Here is a 24,450-nt window from a genome sequence, read left to right as displayed (position 1 = left end):
AGAGATAAAATTGTACGTATTCTAAATTGCTTTTTTTTTATTTCTGGGTGTCCATTAACTAGTTAAAAATTAGAAAGGATTTGTATTCCCCTGATGTATCGTAGTTGTGAATGGAATAATAATAGTAGCCAGGGCTGTCACCTTTTTGAGGCTGATAAAATATAATGATGTGGTTGAAGTATTGGACTACGATCTAACATGTACTTTTGTATGGGTATAGTTTACTGACTGAAAAAAAAAATTAAACGATAATCCACTCAATGTCGGAATTTTAAAACTTTGAAAATTAAAGAACATAGAAGTAAAAATATATGCGAGCTCACCAGGATTCGAACCTGGAATCTTCTGATCCGTAGTCAGACGCGTTATCCATTGCGCCACGAGCCCTAACCGCTGATGCTGTCTTAAAATTTACTATATATTGTTTAAATTTTCTCAATGCTATTTAAGAATCAATGTTTTAAAAAATATAGTAGAATCATTTTTAGAATTTGCTTATGTCATAGTATTGCAAAATTATGTAGACTTTGTATCCTTTATTTAACTTTCAACTTCCTTCTAAACTTAAGTACTTAACTTACGATAGTTCGTTGAAATTCTAACACACTTTCTTCATTTTAATTTAGCATGATGCAGATACAGTCTTACCCTGACGAACTGATAGCTATTAAATATTGGTGTGCTTTCCGAATATAATTGCTGCATCTCTTTCAAGCGAAAGCTCTAAAATTATTTGATAAACATATGTTTATTTATAAGGAACTATTACATGTCATCACCGCCGGAAGTACTTTCTGACATTTGTTTTTGCTGCAAATTGTTTTGGAGGTTTTGTAAAAACATTTAACAATGTCTGAGAGAAAAGTTTTAAACGTAAGTTGCATTTTAATAGATATATATGTAAATTGATCTGTGTGTTTTAAATGTAAGTTTTGTTTTGATATATGTGAATTGATTTGTTTTTGCTTCTAGTAATTGTGTTTGTATTATTTTGATTTGTAAAGAAAACCCATCCTACTTCATTTGTATAATATTTTAAACTTAAAAAATTACTTTATATACCTGAATCACTTTTATATTTCTTTTTTAAAAATCTGAAGAAGAAAATTAGAGAGTAAAGAACCCAAAGATATATATATTTCGTATCTATTAACCCACAAAGCGCTGGGATTTGCACTTAGCATGGACTGCTGAGCACATTTTATAAAAATGAGACTACCATGCACACAAAATAAAAACTAGCTAAAATTTCTTAGTATAAAGTGGTGGCAAGTTTTACATCATCTGAAAAGTGATTAGCTGAACTATTAGTCCTCTTGTATTCTGGGTGGGACGTGGGGGTATCGGAGCGTTTCAGTGACATTAGACCCCAACAAACACCCATAAATTAAATGCATCTATTTGGGCCACGATCGTAGCCTGTCGACCCGTTCCTGACAGCCACGATCGTGGCCTGTCGCGCTTTATGTGTTAATGAAGATATAAAATACTTGTTACTAAACTCTCATTCATCTTTGTCTTATTTACATCGATACCATGAATGTCGAACACACGTTTGCATTTTTTTATATTTTTATTGCTTTCACTCATTGGACTGCGACCATGCTAAGGTCCTACTTTTACTGCTTCTGTTGTTCGTATTGATACAGTACTTATTTCAGTTTGAAATTATTTTATCGGGGTACTAGGTAACATTTGGATTCTGTCTCAAAATCTAGAAGTAATGAGAGGTAATCAAAACAATTGAGTAATTTAGAAATGGGTATTCTTAAACTACTAAGTTGTGGGACGTCTCTGTCCATGCTTTTTTTTGTGGACATTGGAATTAGACACTGAGGGAAAATGGCTGTAACTTTTTTATTTTTTAATTTTGACGATTTTCGTTTTCGATAATGTGTTCTATATGTCACGGTCATGCGATTCCCCCTAAAAAAAATTTGGACCTCCCCTCCCCCCACACAGGGGAAGGGGGGATTTTTTTTTTTTGTAGGGGGAATCGCATGACCGTGACATATAGAACACATTATCTAAAACGAAAATCGCCAAAATTAAAAAATAAAAAAGTTACAGCCATTTTCCCTCAGTGTCTAATTCCAATGTCCACCTTTTTTTTTACTCCATTTCATCCCTGTCTGAGTATACTTCTGATCCAAGATGTTCCAAACGAACATTCCATCGTATTTTGGGCGGTGTACCTAGAACCATATGCAAGATAGCAGTACGTGATATGAGGGGGGATTTAGTTGCTATTTCTTTTGGATTATTCAACAATGTATTTGCTCCCTTACCCTTATAGACTTCAACTTGAAGCAACAAAAGTTCAACATCAACTGTAATAACCTTACCAGTCTGGGATGACCTGCAGAGGTCATGGGTGTTACTGTTCCTTTGATTAAAAAGGAAAAAAATCTTTTCGCAGATGATATCCCATAGGTATGGCAGTAGACAAAATCTGAGTAATAAACTAGATTGAATGTATTCTGTTATATTTCTTTTATCACACACACAGAGTGATCTATAGTTATTTGAAATTAATTATATCCCACAGAATTACAATATCTAAAACAATTGCTATTTTCTATTTATATTTCAGAAATACTATCCACCGGATTTCGATCCCTCAAAGATCCCCAAGTTACGGTTGCCCAGAAATAGGCAATACAGCATTCGTATTATGGCTCCATTCAATATGAGGTAAATATTAAGTCAGATATGAAAATGAAAGATGAACTGAAAGAAAGGAATATTTGATGAGCAAAATGTTTTCATAAAAAATGGTTTAAAGTAATATTGTAAAAATATTAGTCATTTTAATGTATCTTTTATCTTTCACTTATTACTATCATTGGACTGTGGCCATGCTGGGGCACCGCTTAGAATAAATCAACCCCAGTACTTCTTTCATTTTTGAAGCCTGTTACATTCTATCAATCTCTTGCTGAACTGCTTAGTTGTGGGGACATAACCAAACCAACATCAATTTTTAAGCTGTGTGGGGACAGGCACAAAAATACATGCACACACACACACACACACACACACACAACAGGCTTCCACACAGTTTCCATCTCCCAAATTACTTACAATTTTGGTCAGCCCAGAGTTATGATAGAAGACACTTGTTGAAGGTGCTGCATGTTGGGACTGAACTCAAAATATTGTGGTTGCAAAGCAAGGTTCTTAACCACACAGCCATGCCTGTTCCTATAAAAATATTGTCAAGTAAGTTCTTAGGTGTTTAAAGTGTGTTAAAAAAGATGTTTTTATCTACTTGAAATATTGATATGTATCGGATGTTATTCAATTATTGGAAACCTTTTAGTCTGTCATGAGTGTCTAGAAAAGATACTTCACTGAGCTTGTAACTATAAGGGGTGTAAGAAACAGAAATATTCCAGTTAAAATAGAAACAGACTTCTGTTGGTTTGGCTATGAGAGGATTCAGTGGTTCAATCAACTGAACAACTTGCTCATAGAATTAGGCTGCAAGTGACTGAGTATTCCATAGATGCATATATATCATTAACATAATCTGTAAGTAGAATTAGCTTGCCACAGTGTGTGACAAGGCTGTACCTTTTTGAATTACTCGTATGGTCCATTTGACTGCTTCTACACTGTTTCCATCTACTCAGTTTCACTCAAAAGATTTGGAGTGACCTGAAGCAATGGTAAAAGACACAGTGAAATTGAACCCAGGACCTCATGATTGTGATGCAAACTTCTTAACCATTTGGCTATGTTGTGTCCATTCATATAAAATAACACTGATGTGATTTAGCAGACACTGATACTACTCGCAGACACTTTCCTAATCTATTATAAACCACATACATGCAGTTTGGAAATCCTTTTATCATCATCCCGTAACATAAACTTTAATAATTTCTCAGTATACATTCTGTTTTATGTAGATGTTGGATATCTTTTCTAATGAACTAGCATAGTGTCATTTTATATAGAATGTTACTGTTTTATGCACACCTTATAGTTGCCAATTCAATAAAGCACTGTTCTCTCTCATGATGATTGTGATAGAGTAAAGAGTTTCTTTCAGCTGAGTGACATCTGATTCTCTCTGACACTCCAAGGTCAGTTACAGTTATTCATTTTTTAACACACTTATAAATCATCATTATTGAATGTTTGTTTTCCCTACTGGTATAGGTTATATGGTTCTGATGAGCCATAAGAATATGTTAAGTTTCAATTTCGACTTTGGCATGATTTCTATGACAAATACCCTTCCAAACACCAACCACTTTACTGAGTAGACTGGGTGCTTTTTTTCTAGTGGCACTGGAAATAGTGAGGTCACCAGGTAACTCACAAGAGAAGTCCCTCAACTGAGCGGAGGGTGTAGTAGAGAGGGAGGTGGCTTTATGTCAGGCATAATTGGCAAAAATATAATAGAGGGACAGGAACAGGTGCCATTTAAAAAGTTATTGCAGTTTGGGTTTGTGTCTTTTATTTTTTTTTAGTGAGACAACTTCAGGAGTTGGGGAGTCAGCTTCTGAACCACATAACCATACCTGTACCTATTGCCACATCTGAAAAACCCACAGAAGTGATAGTGTGTCAAGAGAAGGGACAACTTGTACAACCCGTGCTGACACGGACAAACAGATGTAAACTAATGGTAATGATGATAATGAAGAATATCCAGAAACTTGTGGATAAGAATTCATTTCATCATTTCATAATTTGCGAACGAGATGTCTGATGGTGGTTTCTGGATTAATGCCATGAAATGAAAAGTTATATGTTATGGTCATCTGAATAAAGATTATGGGAATGAATTGAATTTTTAATGTGTGTTTAGTGTTGATTTAAGTTGAAGATCATCCAGGAAATTACATTAATAATTTTTATATATCCCTTGAATTGACTAATGTTGTTGATCAGTTTGACAAGCCATCTTGGCTTATCTAGGTGAAGGAATTTTATTGTTATTGCTAATTTAATTGTCATTTAGTTTTTGCTTGAAGAAGCTTTAACTTTTCATTCTTTTTTGTTGAAACTGTTTTTTCATTGAATTATTGCATTGCTTGGCCTGTATTTTATTTTATTCTTAGATGTAATACTTGTGGTGAATATGTTTACAAGGGAAAGAAATTTAATTCTCGTAAAGAAACTGTAGAAAATGAAGATTATTTGGGTTTAAAGATTTTCCGATTCTACATCAAATGTCCACGATGCGTTTCTGAGATTGCTTTCAAGGTAAGGATTTTTTAAGAAAGATCTGCCTTCTTTTTCTATTTTGAAATCATTTTAATCTAACCTAGTGACTTTCATATAAATAATACAATATGTTGTTAAATGTGATGTTAAATGTGAAATTGCAATGTCTAATTAGATTAGTTGTGTGTCGGCTTATGAGCAGAAGTTTTGGGAGTTCATATATTGGCATTTGCATTATGTTTTGTCTTGGGCAAAGCACAGAATTGTCCAGTTATGAAAACTAAATAAAATGAGGAAGGTTATAATTTGGAACACAAGAATTATTTGAACCAACAGAGTAGTTTGGTACGTGACTGAAAAATAACTACAAGTTGTCAAGACAAATTTTCATCTGATTATTTGTTCAAACAAACTTACTGCAATTATTGAAATGTAGACTGGCTCCAAAAGGGCTCTAACATAGCTAGTAATGTATGTCAGTGGGTAGCAGGTATTTAGAATGCAGGTAAACTGCAGGAGCTGGTTAAATTGGCACTCCTAGATATATATTGCTCAGATTAAATCACCTGGCTTGTATGTTAAAGATGTGATATTACATGCACAAATTGAACTACCAAACAAGTGGAGAGATGGAGGTATATTCTAGAAATTCTGTAATAATATAATCATTATTTGTTAATGTTTTGTGGTAAGTAGGTATCTTTTAATCAATGTAGTACCACTCAGTAGTGAAGGCGCATGGCTCGGTGGTTAGAGCGTCAAGCTTACGATTGTGAAGTTGTGAGTTCAAATCCTGGACCGGGCTGCGTGTTGTGTTCTTGAGCAAGACACTTTATTTCATGTTGCTCCAGTTCACTCAGCTGTAGAAATGAGTTGCGACATCACAGGTGCCAAACTATATCGGCCTTTGCCTTTCCTTTGGATAACACTGGTGGCATGTAGAGGGGAGGCCGGTATGCATGGGCGACTGCTGGTCTTCCATAAATAACCTTGCCCGGACGTGTGCCTGGGAAGGCAACTTTCTAGATGCAAACCCATGGTCAGTCATGACCGAAGGGGGTCTCAGCTCAACCACTCAGTACCTCTTAAATTGGTACAAAATTTAACTGAAAGACTTGAATTAATGATTTATATATAAATGAACAAATTTAATTTTTATGAATTTACTAGAACTGTTTTCCATGTAATGCTTAATATTTTAGTTCATGAACAAAATCCATTTTTAGTAAAATCAGAAAATGTTTAAAATTTACAAATAAATTGAACCTAAGCTGTAGGTAAAAAAAACAGAAAAGACTTATGGAGTCTGGAAAAATTACAAGATTAGAAACAGTTGTTGAATATTAATCTAATAAAACCTTTTTTTTTGATTGAGTAATTATTCAAAGATTTAATTCATGTATAATTTTTGTCTTGTCATTAGACTGACTTGAAAAACACTGATTACACCTTGGAAGCTGGAGCTACAAGAAATTTTGAAGCTGCCAAATTGGCAGAACAGATGGAGGAACGGTCTCGTAAAGAGAAAGAAGAGGAGGAAATGAATAACCCAATGAAGGTTAGTTGTATTCCATATATATTTATTTTCTTTGAGCATACTACTTATAAGAAATTACCATCTGATCTCTTAGTTCTGTGAGCTTAGAGATTGTGCAGTGTTTAAAATCCATCAAACCGTCTAAAGATTTGGTTAATGTTTTTTTTTTTTGAAAACTATCCCATAGCTATATGGTTAAGAAGTTCATTGTTTGGCACCTCAGGTAAGTATTTTCTGATATAGCCCCAGGCCAACCACAACCTTGGGAGTGGATTTAGTTGGCAGAAAACTGAAGAAGTCCATTGTGTGTGTGTGTGTCTCCTTAACTTGACATTGTGTGCTAGTTGTTAGCAAGCATCTTCATCTTACAAGCAGTATTGTTTCTTTTGTTTGCTTCTGTGAAAATATGTTTGGTCATTATCCTTTTTATGTTCAAAAGATCAGAAGAAAGTTTACTTTGCTTGGAAATAGTTAAAAGTTGATAACAGGAAGCCCATCCAGCCATAGAAAATCTGCTTCAACTAATGTCATCTGACTCATGTAAGCATGGTTTTAACTGTTGATGATGATTCCAAGCCATATGTTTGGATAGGGAAGATTAGAAATGTATTTGTAGCGATATAATGTGCAGCTGATGAAGTGAAGTCAGTAAAAGATGGAACTGGGAGTGTTGTGGCATGAAAAATGTTATCATTGGTACCAACTTTGTAAACATTTGCTTGGAATCAATGAAGGAGTCTCTGTATAATTGTTGAAATAGTTGCCAATCTCCATCTTATTACATCCTACCATCTTTCATCATCATCATCGTCATTTAACGTCTGCTTCCCATGCTGGCATGGGTTGGATAGTTTGACTAAGGGCTGGCAAGCCAGAAGGCTGCACTGGGATCCAATCCAATCTGGCAAAGTTTCTACAGCTGGATGCCTTTCCTAACGCTAACCACTCTGGAAGTGTAGTGAGTGCTTTTTACGTGTCTCTGGCTGTACTGGCATTGACCACGCTTGAATGGTGCTTTTCACGTGCCACCAGCACGAGAGCCAGTCAGGCAGCACTGGCAACAATCATGCTTGAATGGTGCTTTTTACGTGCCACCAGGCACGATGATAGAAATGGTCTATCAATAAAAATGATTTTTGCATCTTAATTGGTAAGCAATAAAGGTGAATTGGTCATGTCTAGAATGTCTTTGATCATGGCTCAAAGTCTCTTTGATCAGGGTTGACCTGGGGTTAAACAACATCATTCATTATCCTTTGTTGGTTGCAAGCTTACAAAACATGAAATGGTATTTGTTATTGAAACAGTTAACAAGGTGTTGTTTGGGCAGTGGATTGGCTGAATGCCTTCTGATTCTTTGTGTTTCGAGTTCAAATCCCATCAAAGTCAACTTTTATTTCATCCTTTCAAAGTTGACAAAATATAACACCAGTCTAGTACTGAGTTTGATGGTATCAACTAACTGCTGCCACCTAAAATTGCTGGCTTTGTGCCTAGATTAGAAACAGTTATGTTTTTGTTATTAGCCTAGAATAGATATTAAAGCAATACTGTCTGCAGAAAGATATAAAAACCGTGTTGATAAATGAGAGTAGAATGACAAATGTCCTTTTTTTTAAAATCTAAATTAAGAAGTGTTTTGTAGTTGGATGATTATCTTACTTTTAACCATTTAACCATAAAGTAAGAGTTGAACTTTTACTTTTCAAGTAAATAAAACTCATCTGCTACTTTTCTCTATCCTTATCATCATCATCATCATTTAACGTCTGCTTTCCATGCTAGCATGGGTTGGACGATTTGACTGGGGACTGGCGAACAAGATGGCTACACCAGACTCCAATCTGATCTGGCAGAGTTTCTACAGCTGGATGCCTTTCCTAACGCCAACCACTCCGAGAGTGTAGTGGGTGCTTTTTACGTGCCACCAGCACGAGGGCCAGTCCGGTGGTACTGGCAACGACCACGCTCAAATGGTGTTTTTTACGTGCCACCTGCACGGTTGGAGACCGCTGCTCTGGCAGTAATCCCGTTCGGATGCTGCTGTTAGCGCTCCACTGGCCCGGGTGCCAGTCATCAAATTTGGTTCACTTTCAATCTCACTTGCCCCAGCAGGTCTTCGCAAGCTGAGTTTAGTGTCCAATTAAGGAAGGTTAGCATGGGTGCCAGTCATCGAATTTGGTTCAATTTCGATTTCACTTGCCTCAACAGGTCTTTGCAAGCAGGGTTTTGTGTCCAAAGAAGGAAAGGTATGCACAAGTGGGCTGGCTACACCCCTGGTAATGCCACGGGTTATGGTCTCACTTGTCTTGCTGGGTCTTCTCACGCACAGCATATTTCCAAAGGCCTCGGTCACTAGTCTTTGCCTCGGTGAGGCCTAATGTTCGAAGGTCGTGCTTCACCACCTCATACCAGGTCTTCCTGGATCTACCTCTTCCACAGGTACCCTCGTATCTTGTTTAAGTATAGATATGGTAGTAGTAGAATGTGGGTTTTATTTTCCTTTTAAGAACAATCTCTAAAATCTTGTATCTCAGGTACTGGAAAACAGAACGAAAGCCAGTCGACAAGAAATGGAGCAAATTGATGCTTTAGAAGAATTGAGAGACTTGAATAACCGACATGCCTCTGTTGACCATGAAACCATGTTGAAGTTGCATGCTGCTTATGAAGAACAATTAGCTAAACTACAAGACGAAGAGGATGAAAACCTTGTAAAGTAAGATAATTCCACTCTTTATGTTACCCATTTTATATTGACAGCAATACTGCCTATATCTCTTGAGTAATTTTTAATGAAGCTATAATTTATTGTTATTATTAAGTAGAAGTTACTGAGTAGTTATATACATTTATATATACATGCACGAATGCATACATAAGTACATATATTTGTTCAGTCATTTAATGACAGTCGGACTCAGCTCCACATTGCTTAAGGTTTTGTAGGCACTGATGTGTATCTTTTTCCTTGGATACACACAGGAGTGACTGTGTGGTAAGTAGCTTGCTTACCAACCACATGGTTCCGGGTTCAGAACCACTGCGTAGCACCTTTGGCAAGTGTCTTTTACTAAAACCTCGGGCCGACCAAAGCCTTGTGAGTGGATTTGGTAGACAGAAACTGAAAGAAGCCTGTCGTATATATGTATATACATATATATGTATGTGTGTGTATCTGTGTTTGTCCCCCAACATCGCTTGACAGCCGATGCCGGTGTGTTTACATCCCCGTAACCTAGCGGTTCAGCAAAAGAGACGGATAGAATAAGTACTAGGCTTACAAAGAATAAGTCCTGGTATCGATTTACTTGACTAAAGGCAGTGCTCCAGCATGGCCGCAGTGAAATGACTAAAACAAATTAAAGAGTAAAAGAGTAGAGTTAAGAAAATGTAAAGATGGCTTTTAGGTGAGAATATATGGGCTTCTGTTGATCAGTTCATCATCATCATCATCATTGTTTAACATCCGCTTTCCATGCTAGCATGGGTTGGACGATTTGACTGAGGACTGGTGGACCAGGTGGCTACACCAGGCTCCAATCTGATTTGGCAGAGTTTCTACAACTGGATGCCCTTCCTAACGCCGACCACTCCGAGAGTGTAGTGGGTGCTTTTACATGCCACCGGCACGAAGGCCAGTCAGTCGGTACTGGCAACGGCCATGCTCGAAATGGTGTATTTTACGTGCCACCTGCACAGGAGCCAGTCCAGCGGCACTGACAACGATCTTGCTCGAATGTCTTTTCACATGCCACTGGCACGGCAGTACATTGATGTTATTTGATTTTATATATGCTCCACATATAAATATATGCACAGTCTGTTAGTGTCAAGTAGTTAGTGATCTGTCAGGTTCAGTAAACTTAGATGATGATGTTCCATGTGGTAAGGTAATCAGTCTGGTGGTGTCAGGCTACATTTCAGTTGTGTCAAGCATAGTTTTAGCTGGGTGAAGGCAGGCCATGATGATGATGTGTTATAGGGAATTAATCTCACTATGAGCAAACAGGATTAATTCCACTTCTCTGTTCTGCTTCATCTGGAGACTCCAGGACTAAGGAAATTATTTCCCCAACATCACTTGGAACATCTTTGACTGAGCTCCTGGAGTCAATAATTTCCAATACTGCCTTTGTGAAAAACTGCAGATATGGCAACAGCCTACTTTATCCATTAATAGGAAAAGTGATCTATCCTATTGTTATCACCAAAGATACATTCTGTTTATGAACTTCAAATTATTGGCAACTAATAACACTGAAAGATCACCTTAGCCCAATCTGATTCATGCACAATTGTAGGATATGCAATTCCTGCAGTGGAATTGAACCTAGAGCCTAGACAGACAGATGGGTGTTCCTACATACACGTGAGGAATCTTGCGAGAACTGGCTGCCTTGTTGGTATAAAGCAGCTGGAGGTGTTTTCATATCTAATATGTATGTGTTGTGGTAACATTGGAGGAATAGACAAGGCAAGTTTTGGAGATGTTTGGCTGTGCGAGAGCTTTGTGGAGTTAGGAAATAAAAGTAGGTAGAAGGTGTAGATGCTTTCTCATGAGAAGTTCAATTTACAGAGCTATTGTAAGTTGTAGCCACAGATACAATATCATAGCTGTGGCCAGTGCCCCCTGACTGGCTCCTGTGCAGGTGGCATGTGAAAAGCACCCTCTGAATGTGGTTGATGCCAGGTCTGCCTGACTGGCTTCCGTGCTGGTGGCACATAAAAGGCACCATCCAAACGTGGCTGATGCTAGTACCCCATGACTGGCTCCTGTGCTGGTGGTATGCAAACAGCACCATCCAAGCATGGCTGATACCAGTACCCCGTGACTGGCCCCTGTGCCCGTGGCATGTAAAAGCACTATCCGAACATGATTGATACCAGGCTTGCCTGACTGGCTTTTGTGCCAGTGGCACGTAAAAGCACCCACTACACTCTCTGAGTGGTTGACATTAGGAAGGGCATCCAGCTGTAGAAACATTGCTAGATCAGATTGGAGCCTGGTGCAGCCGCTGACTCTCCAGACCTCAGTCAAACCGTCTAACCTATGTCAGCATGGAAAACTGACGTTAAACCACGATGATGATGTAGTAAAAGAGTGATGATAAAAGAATTTTTTAAAGTTGGTAATTGATAAAAAGGATAAGTTGTAATTTGGGAGAGCTTACAGGGTGTAATGTTGCTTGAAAGTATAATTTATTTTACGGATGGTAGCCTTGCAATAGTGAGTAAAAGCCATCTTATCAGTGGAGGTTGGGGATGTTTTTTTAGGTGTAGTAAGTTGCATTCGTTGTTTATATCGCTGAAGACCAGTTATGTATGAACAAGTTGGAAATTTAGGGGATGGGGTCTGGTTTTGTGAGGGCTATGAATATTCCAAAGAGATTGAATTTGGTCTTCTGTTCAGCTGTGGAAGAGAGGTGAAGCACACTTACTGGATATTAAAGTATGAAACTTATTTGAAGTGTCACTTGGTCTGGTGTTATGCAGTATGTAGATGTGTTGTGGGCAGATGTGTTTAGGCAGTGATTGGATGATTCAGTAGGTACCAAAATGGTGAGTGTCTGCAGTGAAGTAGGGAATTGGCCCATTGATACTAATGTGTTACATCTCACTGTGTGGCACTTATGACAAGTATTATCTTCTATAACCTCAGGCTGATAAAGCAATGCCTCGTGAGTGAAATTGGAAATTGGTTGATGGAAACTGCAGAAGTTCATATGTATGTATGTATAGACGTAGGAGTGGCTGTGTGGTAAGTAGCTTGCTTACCAACCACATGGATCCGAGTTCAGTCCCACTGCATGGCACCTTGGGCAAGTGTCTTCTACTATAGCCTCGGGCTGACGAAAGACTTGTGAGTGGATTTGGTAGATAGAAACTGAAAGAAGCCCGTCGTATATATGTATATATATATATGTATGTGTGTGTATATGTCTGTGTGTCTGTGTTTGTCCTCACCAACATCGCTTGACAACCGATGCTGGTGCGTGTACGTCCCCGTAACTTAGCGGTTCGGCAAAAGAGACCGATAGAATAAGTACTAGGCTTCCAAAGAATAAGTCCTGGGGTTGATTTGCTCGACTAAAGGCGGTGCTCCAGCATGGCCACAGTCAATGACTGAAACAAGTAAAAGAGTAAAAGAGTATATGTGTGCACGTGTGTGTGTGTGTGTTTGAACTTGAATGTTTAGTTCCATGTGTTCGCATTTGACAGTTTCAGCAATGGTGATGTTATGTTTGTTAATATAGGAGCTGAATGTTAAATGATGATGATGATGATTATCTCATGTCTTCTTTCAGATCAATTTTCAATAATCACAATAGTGATTATATTAAACGGCTAGAAGATGAAGATGATGCTGAAGTTCCTAATGTAGAACCTTCATCTTCCAACAAGACACATTTTGGGGAATTACTCACTGAACATATTAAGGTAAGATAATTTCATAGTTTATTTTCTTCTTTTCACACTCTATGAAGTTCTCTTTTATAACATGTATTTGACAACCTTACTATCATCAATTTCTTTCAAAACTCATTAATTAAGTATCCGCTGAAACTTCGTCAGCAATTGTGCTCTCCACTAGGAAGAGAGATTTACAATATGTTATTACCTATGAAATGATTGTTTCAAATTATGGCACAAGGCCAGCAATTATAGTGGGAGTGGTATAGTTGATTACATCAACCCCATTATTCAACTGGTACTTTATTTTATTGACCTCGAAAGCATGAGAGGCAACGTTGAACTTAGCTAGTTATGAATTCAGTTTGTAATGAGCCAGAGGAAATGCTTCTAAGCATTTTGTCTGACATGTTAACAATCCTGCCATCTCACTGCAATCCCATGAAATAATCCTTTCTATCATAGCACAAAGCTCGAAATCTTGGGGAGGGGCTCGAGGATTACATCAAACACTGCTTAACTGGCACTTATTTCAACCCTGAAAGGACGAAAGGCAAGGTTTGACCACAGCAGAGTTTGAACTCAGAACATAAAGCTATGAAATAATGAACATGCTTATTCACTGCACAGTTAGCTTTTCTTTTACTGCAAAAAAAAAAAATATATATATATATATATATATATATATTCATTCATTTTTATTTTTATTATTCCATGTTTGCATGGATTAGGTGAATATATAATTGAGGCCTCTTCCCTGCACTATTTGATTGAATGTATGAGTAACTAGCACACGTCATACTTTGTCAGATATTTTCAGCATCTTGCCAACTACCTTTGATTGGTTTGCTGCTTTCCCTGCTTCGATACAGTCAACCTCAATTTCTGGTCTTCTTATTGGATCCACATGAAGTAACCACTCTTTTTTTCTATACAAGTTCTCATTTACCAGTGCCTGTAGCATTGTTTCCATGCTTCTTCAGCATAGATGAAGATGAGTGCATGTTTTGCTAAAAGACAATCTGACAGGCTCAGGTATAGCTATGCTTCCCAAATATGTGGTCTTGTGTTCACTCCCACTGTGTAACACCTTAGGCAAGTGTCTTCTACTATAGTCCCAGTCTTCTTATTTCTTTATTGGCCACAAGGGGCTAAACATAGAGGGGACAAACAAGGACAGACAAAGGGATTAGATCGACCCCAGTGCGTAACTGGTACTTAATTTATCGACCCCGAAAGGAGGAAAGGCAATGTTGACCTTGGCGGAATTTGAACTCAGAACGTAACGGCAGACGAAATACCGCTAAGCATTTCGCCCTGCGCCCTAACGTTTCTGCCAGCTCGCCACCTTTAGTCCCAGTCTTCTACTAGAGTCCCTTTAGATGAGGGAGATAATTTGCTAGACTGAAAATGGCTTTCCTGGTGGTGAACGTACAAAGTTATAGACACTCAAGCGTCAATAAACAAAAAATTCCTATTTGTTGAGATGGGAAGCCAACCTTTTGCAATTTCTGAATAGATGGTGCTACTGCACCACTGCCACTAGTAAACAAATAGCACAGCAACAAGGGTAGTGTAGTGTAACTGCTGTAGAATTAAAAAACAAAAAACAATTTTTTTATGTACTAAGTAATTGTATTTATATCAACAACACATTAGTTAAATCAAATGTATTATTGTACAGAATATACTTGTAATTGCTAAGTAGTGAGATAGGGGCTGATTTCAGTCAAACTTTAGAAAACCATTGTAACAACTTCCCCAGTTAGCACTGTGGAAGACTCATAGTAATTTTCAAAGTATTTTCTTTTGCAAAAAAGTGTTTCCCAAAAAAGTGTTTTACATACAATTTACATTTTTAAAAATTTGCTTGCTTATTTTACGTAATGAAGCGGTGCAAGTGATCTCCCTTGATATATAAACTAATTCTGAACTCTTAAGTACTGTATTTGATGGTATAAAAGATGTATCAGTATATTAGATGCATCTCAACTTCAACAGCACATATTCCGAGAAAAAATGGTTTTACTGCATTAAACCACGTAATTTAGGACTGATTTCGCATGTAGGACCAAGGGGTATATTTCTGAGACATTTTTTTGAAAATGATGATTTCTTTTTGAGAAAAGTGCATCTTGTATGACATCAAATATGGTAGTTTAGTTTACACTTAAACTGAACCATTATAAATTTCTCTGTGGCACATTTTGTCATAAATTGCTGCTGCTTATAAAATGTTCTTCTCATTTACCATTTCTCATTGTATATTTTCATGCTTCTTATTTCTTTATTGCTCACAAGGGGCTAAACACAGAAGGAACAAACAAGGACAGACAAACGGATTAAGTTGATTATCACCATTGTGCAAGTGGTGCCATTTGTTTCCTATCTTCCATGAAAACATATCAGGCCAGGGGAAATATTAACTTGCTTGCTGAGAAACAGATGATGGTTGGTAACAGGAAGGGCATTTAGCCATAGAAAATCTGTCTCAGCAATTGCCATTTGACCCATGTAAACATGGAAAAGTAGACTTAAATTCATGGTGATGAGGATGAGAATGATAATGAATTTATCGGTTTCTTGGTTAGACACCGCCACCTGGCACTTCGATACATTTAGTGGAGTTGCCTGTTTTAAGCTTTCAAGACCAGGCATCAAGATCAAAGAGAATTTCCTTCCACCAGTTTCAGAGGACTTGAAAAATGTTGTTGGCACTACCCTTCCACTTCTAAGTCATAAAAAAAAAACAGTTGGAGGTTGCTTGTTGGTATGGCATTATATAAATGGTTTGTTAGGTTGTTGCAGTGATTTCAATTGAAATATTCAAGTATTTTTAGAGTTACAAACAATAAAGTATAGTAGTATATTTTTGCACTGAATCATCCAGAGACCAATGAGTTTATTATCTCCATGAAATTATTGATGATATAAAACAGTGGGCAATAAAAGCAACAACAGAAATCTATAAAAAATGTTTTTGAAAGTCTTAAAAATATCCAAACTAGTTTATAGGTTGAGGCATGAACAAAACATTCGACCAAGGTTGTTGCCAGCGCCGCTGGACTGACTCTTGTGCAGGTGGCACATGAAAACACCATTTGAGCGTAGCCGTTGCCAGTACTGCCAGACTGGCCATCGTGCCAGTGGCACGTAAAAGCACCCACTACACTCTCGGAGTGGTTGGCGTTAGGAAGGGCATCCAGCTGTAGAAACTCTGCCAGATCAGATTGGAGCCTGGTGCAGCCATTTGGTTCGCCAGTCCTCAGTCAAATTGTCCAACCCATGCTAGCATGGAAGGTGGACGTTAAACGATGATGATGATGATGATCAATACTGTTTTGAAGCTATATATAGTTTAGAAGTCTGTCTTCCAGTCACTAGGGTTTTGGGTTTTGTCCACCTGTATAGCATCTTCCACTGAAGCGTTGAGCTGACCAAATTCTTGTGAGTGGATCTGGTTGGAAGAAACTGAAAGAAGCCCATTGTATATATATATATATATATATATATATATATATATATATATATGTGTGTGTGTATATGCTTGTGTCTCCTTGTCTTGACATGGTGTGACAGTAGTGAGTGTCTGTCATGCAGGAGCTGTGTCACTTGTTTTCAGCCTTCTTTGAAAATATGTCTGGTCATGTGGAAATATTACTTTGCTTGGCAATAAGCAAAAGTTGATGACAGGAAGGGCATGTAGCTATAGAAAATATGTCTTTATGAATTCCATCTGATCCATGCAAACATGGAAATGTTGATGTTAAAATGATGATAGTTCTACTTGTTTTCAATTAATGTTTAATAATTGATTTCTGTGTTTCTAATTGTTTTTTTGTTTTCTCCTTTTCACAGGATGATGCTGTTGTACAGAAGAAACGTGTTTATAATCAGAGTGTAGGCTTACTCTCTTTAAAGTCTCTCTCTTCTTTGGTTAAGAAGAAAAAGGGTTCTGAAACTGTTACGGATGAGAGCAGTGAGACATGCGAAAAGAATTCAACTGATACAAAATGTAAAACTGAAACTAACGAGAAAAATAAATCATGTGACAAGACAGATGAGCCAGCAAATGACAATTCCACAAAGACTTCAAAAGTCCAAAAGAATGAAACCGCACCAGTATCATCAGCTCTTAGTTTGCTTGGAAACTATTCTGATTCTGACAGTGATAGTTAAAGAGAAAAAGATAGAAAAGAAATTTCTTTATAAAGTATAAAATATGTTTGATATTATTAATGCAGGAGTGTTATCAGACATGGTAGTGTGTCAAACTAAAAATTCATTATAATTTTGTCTCTAGGTTCTGGGTTCAAATCTCACAAGGATGAACTTTGCTTTTCAACCCTCTCAGGTTGATGATGTAAGTACTAGTAATATGATGGGGGTAGATTCAATTGACTGTGATGAGTCAAAAGAAATCCAAGAACAGCTTGTGCTATATTCTTGGCAATAATGTTTGATGATAGCACTCATCCCTTACATGAGATCTTCTTTTTATGTCAGTAGGTCTCAATGAAAAGAAAAAAAAAACAATGGAAAATGATCAGTTTTAATCTGCATTGGTCAAATATCTTTTCTCTCATTATGCAACTGGCTCTGTGACTCTAAATATATTTGAGTAATTGCTCAAGTATTAACTAGGTTTTTGTACATGGCTAAAGCCAGTTCACTTTCTGTCACTAAAATTCTTATCAAACGAATGTGATGTCACACAATGTTATTTCTCTATATCAGAAGTCAATTTATTAATTTTTATGTTAAATGTTCAAATATTTTATTCTAAAACCAGTGTTTTTTTTTTCTTTTTTCAATATGTTTATTGAAATATCTGTATTTTTCTTTCTTTTTCACTCCCAAAAGTGACCAACTGACTGAAATGTTAGGGTATTGGATAGGATGCTTTGTGGAATTTGATCTGATTGTCAGTATTTCTGAGTTCAAATTGTGCCAAGGCCAACCTTGCCATTCATACTTTCAGAGGCAACAAAAAGGGTCTTATCCAGGACAGTGGATTGATGGAACTGTTAAGTGGTCAAGTAAAATCCCTTGTGGGTCTCTTCTGGTCCTTTGTACTTTAACAACAACACTTACAATGAGATTAGCACCAATCTTCACCAATAAGAATATGGAAACATGAGTCAGCTGTCAAATACTGAAAGTTAGAATTGAACCTGATACTTTTATATCTTCAGTCTAATGCTCTTTCAATTGTTGTGTGAATCGACAAACACAAATTGTAGTGCAAGAAAAATAGTAAGATTTTATTTAATATATGCTGGTGCTATGTTAAAAGTACTGGTGCCATATAAAAAAATCACTCATCCTGGTGCCATGTTAAAAGTACTGGTGCTGAAGCCACATAAAAAGCACCCTGTACACTCTGTAAAGTGGTTGGTGTTATGTAGGGCATCCATCTGTAGGAGCTATGCTAGAATAGACAACGGGGCTTAGTGTGGCCTCTGGCCTTACCAACTCTGGTCAAGCCATCCAACTCGTGCCAGCATGGGGACTGGATATTAAATGATAATGATATGGATTGTACAATACATTTTTGTGTTGCTGTATTTTCCTAAGACATAATAAACAGCTGCTCACTGTGTAATCCTTTCACTGCTGTTTTTACATCTACCTTTTCCATGATGTCATGAGTTGGATGAGTCTTCTTTAGGTAGTATTCTATTGCTGAATGCTTTTCATGATGCCAATACTTAATTGTTTTCAAGTAAACTACTTTATTTTGTTGGCCTTTATGTGTCAAATTTATGAAATGTCCAGTATGTGTTTAACTGACTGCCACTCCGTCAGTTACGACAACAAATGTTTTAGTTGATTCTATCAGTGGAATAACCTGCTTGTGGAATTAATGTGCAATTGGTGGAATTAATGTGCAATTGATAGAGAATGTGATATGGCTGGCCTTTTAAAATACAGGTTCTGTTCAATTTTGCCGGCTGAGTGGACTGGAGAACTGTGATATAAAGTGTCTTGTTCAGGGACATAATGCACTGCTGGGAATCGTACTCAGAACCTTATAATCATGAGCTGAACACCCTAACCACTAAGCCACACGCCTTCACAATATATGTTTGTATATGACATCATCATCATCATCATCATCATCATCGTTTAATGTCCGCTTTCTATGCTGGCATGGTTTGGATGGTTTGACTAAGGACTGGCAAGCCAGGAGGCTGCACCAGGCTCCAATCTGATCTGGCAATGTTTCTACAGCTGGATACCCTTCCCTATGCCAACCACTCCGAGAGTGTAGTGGGTGCTTTTTACGTGCTACTGGCACGGGAGCCAGTCAGGCTGCACTGGCATCGATCATGCTCGAATGGTTATTTTTTACGTACCACTGGCACAGGAGCCAGTCAGGCGACACATAAATATGAATGTCACTACTGTCTAACTGGTTATTGCAAAGACGTGGGTACACATGCACAACGTGCATACGTTTGTGTGTGTGTGTGTATTTGAATGGCTTTTGTGCGAGCTGCATTGTAAACAATCTCAACCTCGTGATGCAGTCTTAGACATCTGTATAATTAGTCCAATTACAAATAGTGCTGGTTCTGTAGCACTGATGGTCTTTATGTAAATTTTTGTTTTAAAAGATGTTTATATCTTTGGGCTTCTATACCAGCATAAACGACAGCATTAAAAGATGATGGTGATGCATCACTTTTGACCTTTGCAGGGTTTCTAAGATTTGTAGTGAATTAAGGGAGAAAGAAACTACATCTCATGGGTTGCAGCAGTAGAAAGCAGTGATTCAAGATATAGAATTACCCTCTGATTTGGTCTGCATGTAATTGAGTGGACCCTGTCAAAAGACTAGCTTATGGTGAGGGTTTACTCTGCAAGAGTGAAGGTTTATCCTGACACACATTAATCATTGCAGAGAGAAACTGGAGCCATGTATTATGTAGGAAATAAAGTAATTGATGTTTATTAGTTAGACCTCTCCCTTTCTCAAAAATTTCAGGTTTATTACTTATGCTTTCACCTAAAGGACAGTGAATTGTCGAAATCGTTAAAGCGTGAAAAAAAAAAGAAAGATTCTTATAATATTTGTCCTGGCTAAGACGGCGAGCTGGCAGAAACGTTAGCACGCCGGGCGAAATGCTTAGCGGTATTTCGTCTGCCGTTACGTTCTGAGTTCAAATTCCGCCGAGGTTGACTTTGCCTTTCATCCTTTCGGGGTCGATAAATTAAGTACCAGTTGCACACTGGGGTCGATGTAATCGACTTCATCCATTATCTGTCCTTGTTTAGCCCCTTGTGGGCAATAAAGAAGTAAGAAATGTTAGCACGCCAGGCGAAATGCTTAGCGGTATTTCGTCTGCGTTACGTTCTGAGTTCAAATTCCGCCGAGGTCGACTTTTGCCTTTCGTCCTTTTGGGGGTCGATAAATTAAGTACCAGTTGCGTACTAAGGTCGATCTAATCGACTAGCCTCCTCCCCCAAAATTTCGGGTCTTGTGCCTCGAGTAGAAAAGAATATTTGATCTGGCTCTTTACATTCTAAGTTCAAACCCTGCTGAAGTCAGTTTTGCTTTTCATCTCTCTGAGGCCCATATACCATGGTCGATATAAAGGATTAATGCTCTCAACATTACTGGTTTTGTTTCTAAGTCAGGACTACTATTAGTATTAACAACAATGAATCATTAAAGCGCCGGGAGAAAAGCTCTGCGGTACTTGCTTTATCTCTTTCATCTGAGTTCAAATCCTGCCAATGTCAACTCAACCTTCCATGCCTCCAGAGTCGATAATGTAAAGGACCAGTATCAACTAAACCACTTCTCCCCTCGAGATAATCATGAACGCATCAGACAGTTTATTGTTTACGTTTTTGTCTCACATCCGTTAAAGTGTGTGTTTGTATGTGAATACTTCCAATTGTCTTGTAATTATTTTGCCTGAGCCAAAAAAAAAAAAAAAAAAAAAAAAAATCTTAAAAAACCGGATTAAGCGAACCGGGACGAGCATGTGTCACTCCAATCCTAGCAGATATTCCTGTAGTACTTTGCTTAACTTTCTGAGGCACACAGTAGGCCGGAGACGGTAGTAGAGTTTAATGCTTACCTTGATGGCCTGTCATGGCTCTCGGCGAAAGACCACTAACAGTAACTGACATACGGTCAGCAGTATCAGGTAAGAGGGGTAAATCACATTGTATGCTCTATGAACACGTCAGACTCTTTCACCAACGTCCTGACAGACATCTATTTTTGCAGTTGACAGCAGAAAGGGATAATCTCCAGTTCTGTGAGCTGAAAAATGGTGGCGTTGTCGAATAAGGACGAAAACAAGGGGAACATTATAAATGATTTCTGCAAAATGGTGAGTTTATGGCCAAAGTACTAGCTGAGAGAAGCTGGCACTTGTGATCGGGCTGATCTATTGCCTATGTATAACGATGTATAACTTCATGTTATACATCGTTGAAAGTGTTGGTGGGATACCAATCTTAGTTTCGGTGGGGCTCTGATTCTTTTTGGATCAATTGAAAGCGTCCGATAACTTTGAGAATCGTTACTTAAAGACTGCTTTCAAAACACGGAGACTGGATTGCTTTAATGTACAACGTCATCTACACGGTGATCAAAGAGCCCAACCGTCGAAACCATTTCGAATCCTGAACGTCCTTCGCCATCCTTTTTGTATTTACCGACTTTTAGGCTAATGCTGTGAGAACTGAAGGTGTTATGGGTTATTTCATTTGAACTACAATGCAGGAGAGCTGCACTAGCATATGCAGACGACGTCATCGTAATGGTATTGGACAGTATTGTGGTCAATGTAGTCAGCACGATCGTAAAAGAACGCGAGGCGGTGACAGGAGCAAAGATTAAACAGGGTCAATTTCTAGGCTTGTAGTTCAGCACCTATAGAAGCAAGTTCATGCTGTCAGCATCGTAGGGCTCATGAAAAAGGAACTAGTTTGTGTTTGGCTCGCTCTGGACCTGCAGGTAGAAAGGAATTGGGATAAAATTATGACAAGGATAGAGTTTTGTGCAGAAATAGGCTGAGAGGAAACTATTCTGAATGGTCGATTAGAAGAATCGGACACGTACATCGGATCCTTGTTATATTCCCGCCTGACCGTTGTGCCTTGTTCGAACTTTTGTCTGAAGAGACTGGAGAGTCTATTATTTTGTTTCTTGGGGAAAGGACGCGCTCCACTGGTCAGGAGGGCCATCAACTGTCATCATTCTCTTTACAGAATGCTCGGTATGTGATGACTGACGGTGTGCAGATATGCACCAAAATTGCAGCATCTACAAAAATTACTAGACTGAACTAATGTTTTTGCCTTTCATCATGTGCGTTTTCCCTCACCATGTTCCTTTGATGGAACTGTTGTCCTGGCTCAAGCGAACACCAAGACTGGACGCTTACAGCTCGTGTCTATCCTGAAGATCGACAATCGACTGACTACCATCCTTTAAATGGGATGGACCATCTTTCTCGTCTGGTAGTTAAAGTGAAAATAGTTGTGCGGTTCATGTGACTCTTCGGCCAAGCCTTCATCGAATTTTTCATATTTCATTTGGGGAAAAAGATGAGGATGGAGAGAGAAGTGCTGCCATTTCTACCTTTAATTATGTTGAATAATAGTTAAGAGTAGTGAGTTTAGTTCCACTGAAAGAGGATATCCTGGGTATCTGTCGGTAGACCGAGAAATAATAGGAAAGGGCACTTGTCTTTGTAATCATCGATCTGTTAAGATTATTCATTGACTTTAAGTAACTTTTCTTGAATTTTGTGAACTTTCCTTTGTTTATAGTTCTTGTTATCACACATCCTCGGCTAACAACCCATTGTGCTGTTTTGCTGACACAATCATCCCTGCATTTATGCCCTTTTTGTGATAGTTTACAGCATTTACTTAATAGATGGTTAATGCTTTCATTTCCTTTTCCACAGATCTTGCGTGAGTTTTATCAATCTTTGTCTTTATTAAGTTCGTTCTAACGACTTGTTTCTGAGCAGCTATAACAAGCAATTTAATTTCTCGTTTCAGATTTCCATCTTACATCCACAACCAACGTTCTATACTTCGCTTTGTTGCATGAATTGGCCATGAAATTCATTGTTTTTCCAGCTATTTGTCATGTTCTCCTTCCTTTTGTTCCGGAATTCCCTTACTGTTTCACCTTCATGCCTCATATTTTGAATGTTTCAATTTCGAGGTCTTTGTACTTTGACAATTTCTCCACTTCTTTTTGGGCAATATTTTAGTCAGAAGGGACTGCAATGTCTATCAGTAAGCAAGTGCTTTTATTCCAATCCTTGGTTATCATACCTGGGCGATTAGCTTTCATTTCTTTGCCAGTTTGAACAGGTATATCGCAGATGATTGTGTCTTGGTTGTTGTCATGTGCCTTATTTGGCACATGTTTATACCATCTATTGTCAGTTTTTATGTTGTAGTGTTGGAATATTGTCCAGTGGATATAACTACTTACTCGTTCATGTCTGTATATATATATTCAGATTTGGTAAGGACTGGGCAACCAAAAACGATGTAGTCAACTGTCTCATTGTGCTGATTGCACATTCTGCAATTGATGTTAGGGCCTGTTTTCATTATTTTGTTTTTAGAATTGCTTGTAGTCAGGCATTGATCTTGTGCAGCGAGAATCAATCCTTCCATTTCAGCTTTTACTTAGGCTCACTTCTTCTCTGTCAAATCTTGCAGGGTATTGGCTATGAAGTGATTTTTCTCTCTATTTCTTCTTTAGCATGTTTTGTAGTTTTGTTTTCATGTTGTTTTTTGTCTCTTGACCATTCCTGCTATGTTGTCATCTGAGATCAGTGTATCAGTGCAGTTTGTTTCTGTTTTATATCTTGTCACCTGTTGCTTTATTACAGATACTAGTCTTCTACTTTCTGTTTCTAAGTACTTTTCTAGTCCAACTGTTGTTATCCTATAGTAGTTCTCTATCTGTGTCAGGTCTTCTTCTGAGCGGGGTAGATATATTCTGCCTGCGTCTGTTTTTGGTGGTGACGTCGGTATGCTGTTAATAGTTTTCTGGTTCTTCTATCTAAGCTTTTCAATTAACTGATCTTCCAATTTATTATATTGAAGCTGTAATTTATGACTGGTATGGCTAACGTATTTATTATTATTATTATTGGCTAACGTATTATTATTATTATTGCTCAATATTTGGTAGTTTCAGGCAGATTTTTGCTGCATCTAATTCTTCTGTATACTCTCTCCTAATTTTCTTTTTCATTTCTATGTGTTGTATTATAGCTCGTTCGTCTATTCCTAGATATTTGTATGGGCGATTGTGGCCT

The 24,450-nt window shown here is 37.8% G+C and overlaps 1 protein-coding gene and 1 non-coding gene across 2 annotated transcripts; one reads left to right on the top strand and one right to left on the bottom strand.

Moving 5' to 3' along the window:
• Positions 1-314: 314 nt before the first annotated feature.
• Positions 315-387, bottom strand: Trnar-acg (transfer RNA arginine (anticodon ACG)). Its single transcript has one exon. It is a non-coding gene; the product is annotated as a tRNA-Arg (tRNA).
• A 409-nt stretch (positions 388-796) lies between these two features.
• On the top strand, positions 797-17,835 carry LOC106867963 (splicing factor YJU2). The gene is made up of 7 exons (XM_014913045.3): positions 797-873; positions 2,594-2,694; positions 5,076-5,220; positions 6,605-6,739; positions 9,256-9,437; positions 13,027-13,159; positions 16,991-17,835. Exons 1-7 carry the CDS (start codon positions 850-852, stop codon positions 17,309-17,311), a joined length of 1,041 nt encoding a protein of 346 aa, XP_014768531.1. The 5' UTR covers positions 797-849; the 3' UTR covers positions 17,312-17,835.
• Positions 17,836-24,450: the final 6,615 nt, after the last annotated feature.

This window comes from Octopus bimaculoides, chromosome 2 (assembly GCF_046866305.1).
Source record: "Octopus bimaculoides isolate indiv1 chromosome 2, ASM4686630v1, whole genome shotgun sequence".
Classification (NCBI taxonomy): Eukaryota; Metazoa; Mollusca; class Cephalopoda; order Octopoda; family Octopodidae; genus Octopus; species Octopus bimaculoides.
The sequence above is the reverse complement of the archived record's forward strand: the minus strand, read 5'-3'. Positions and strand labels throughout refer to the sequence as shown.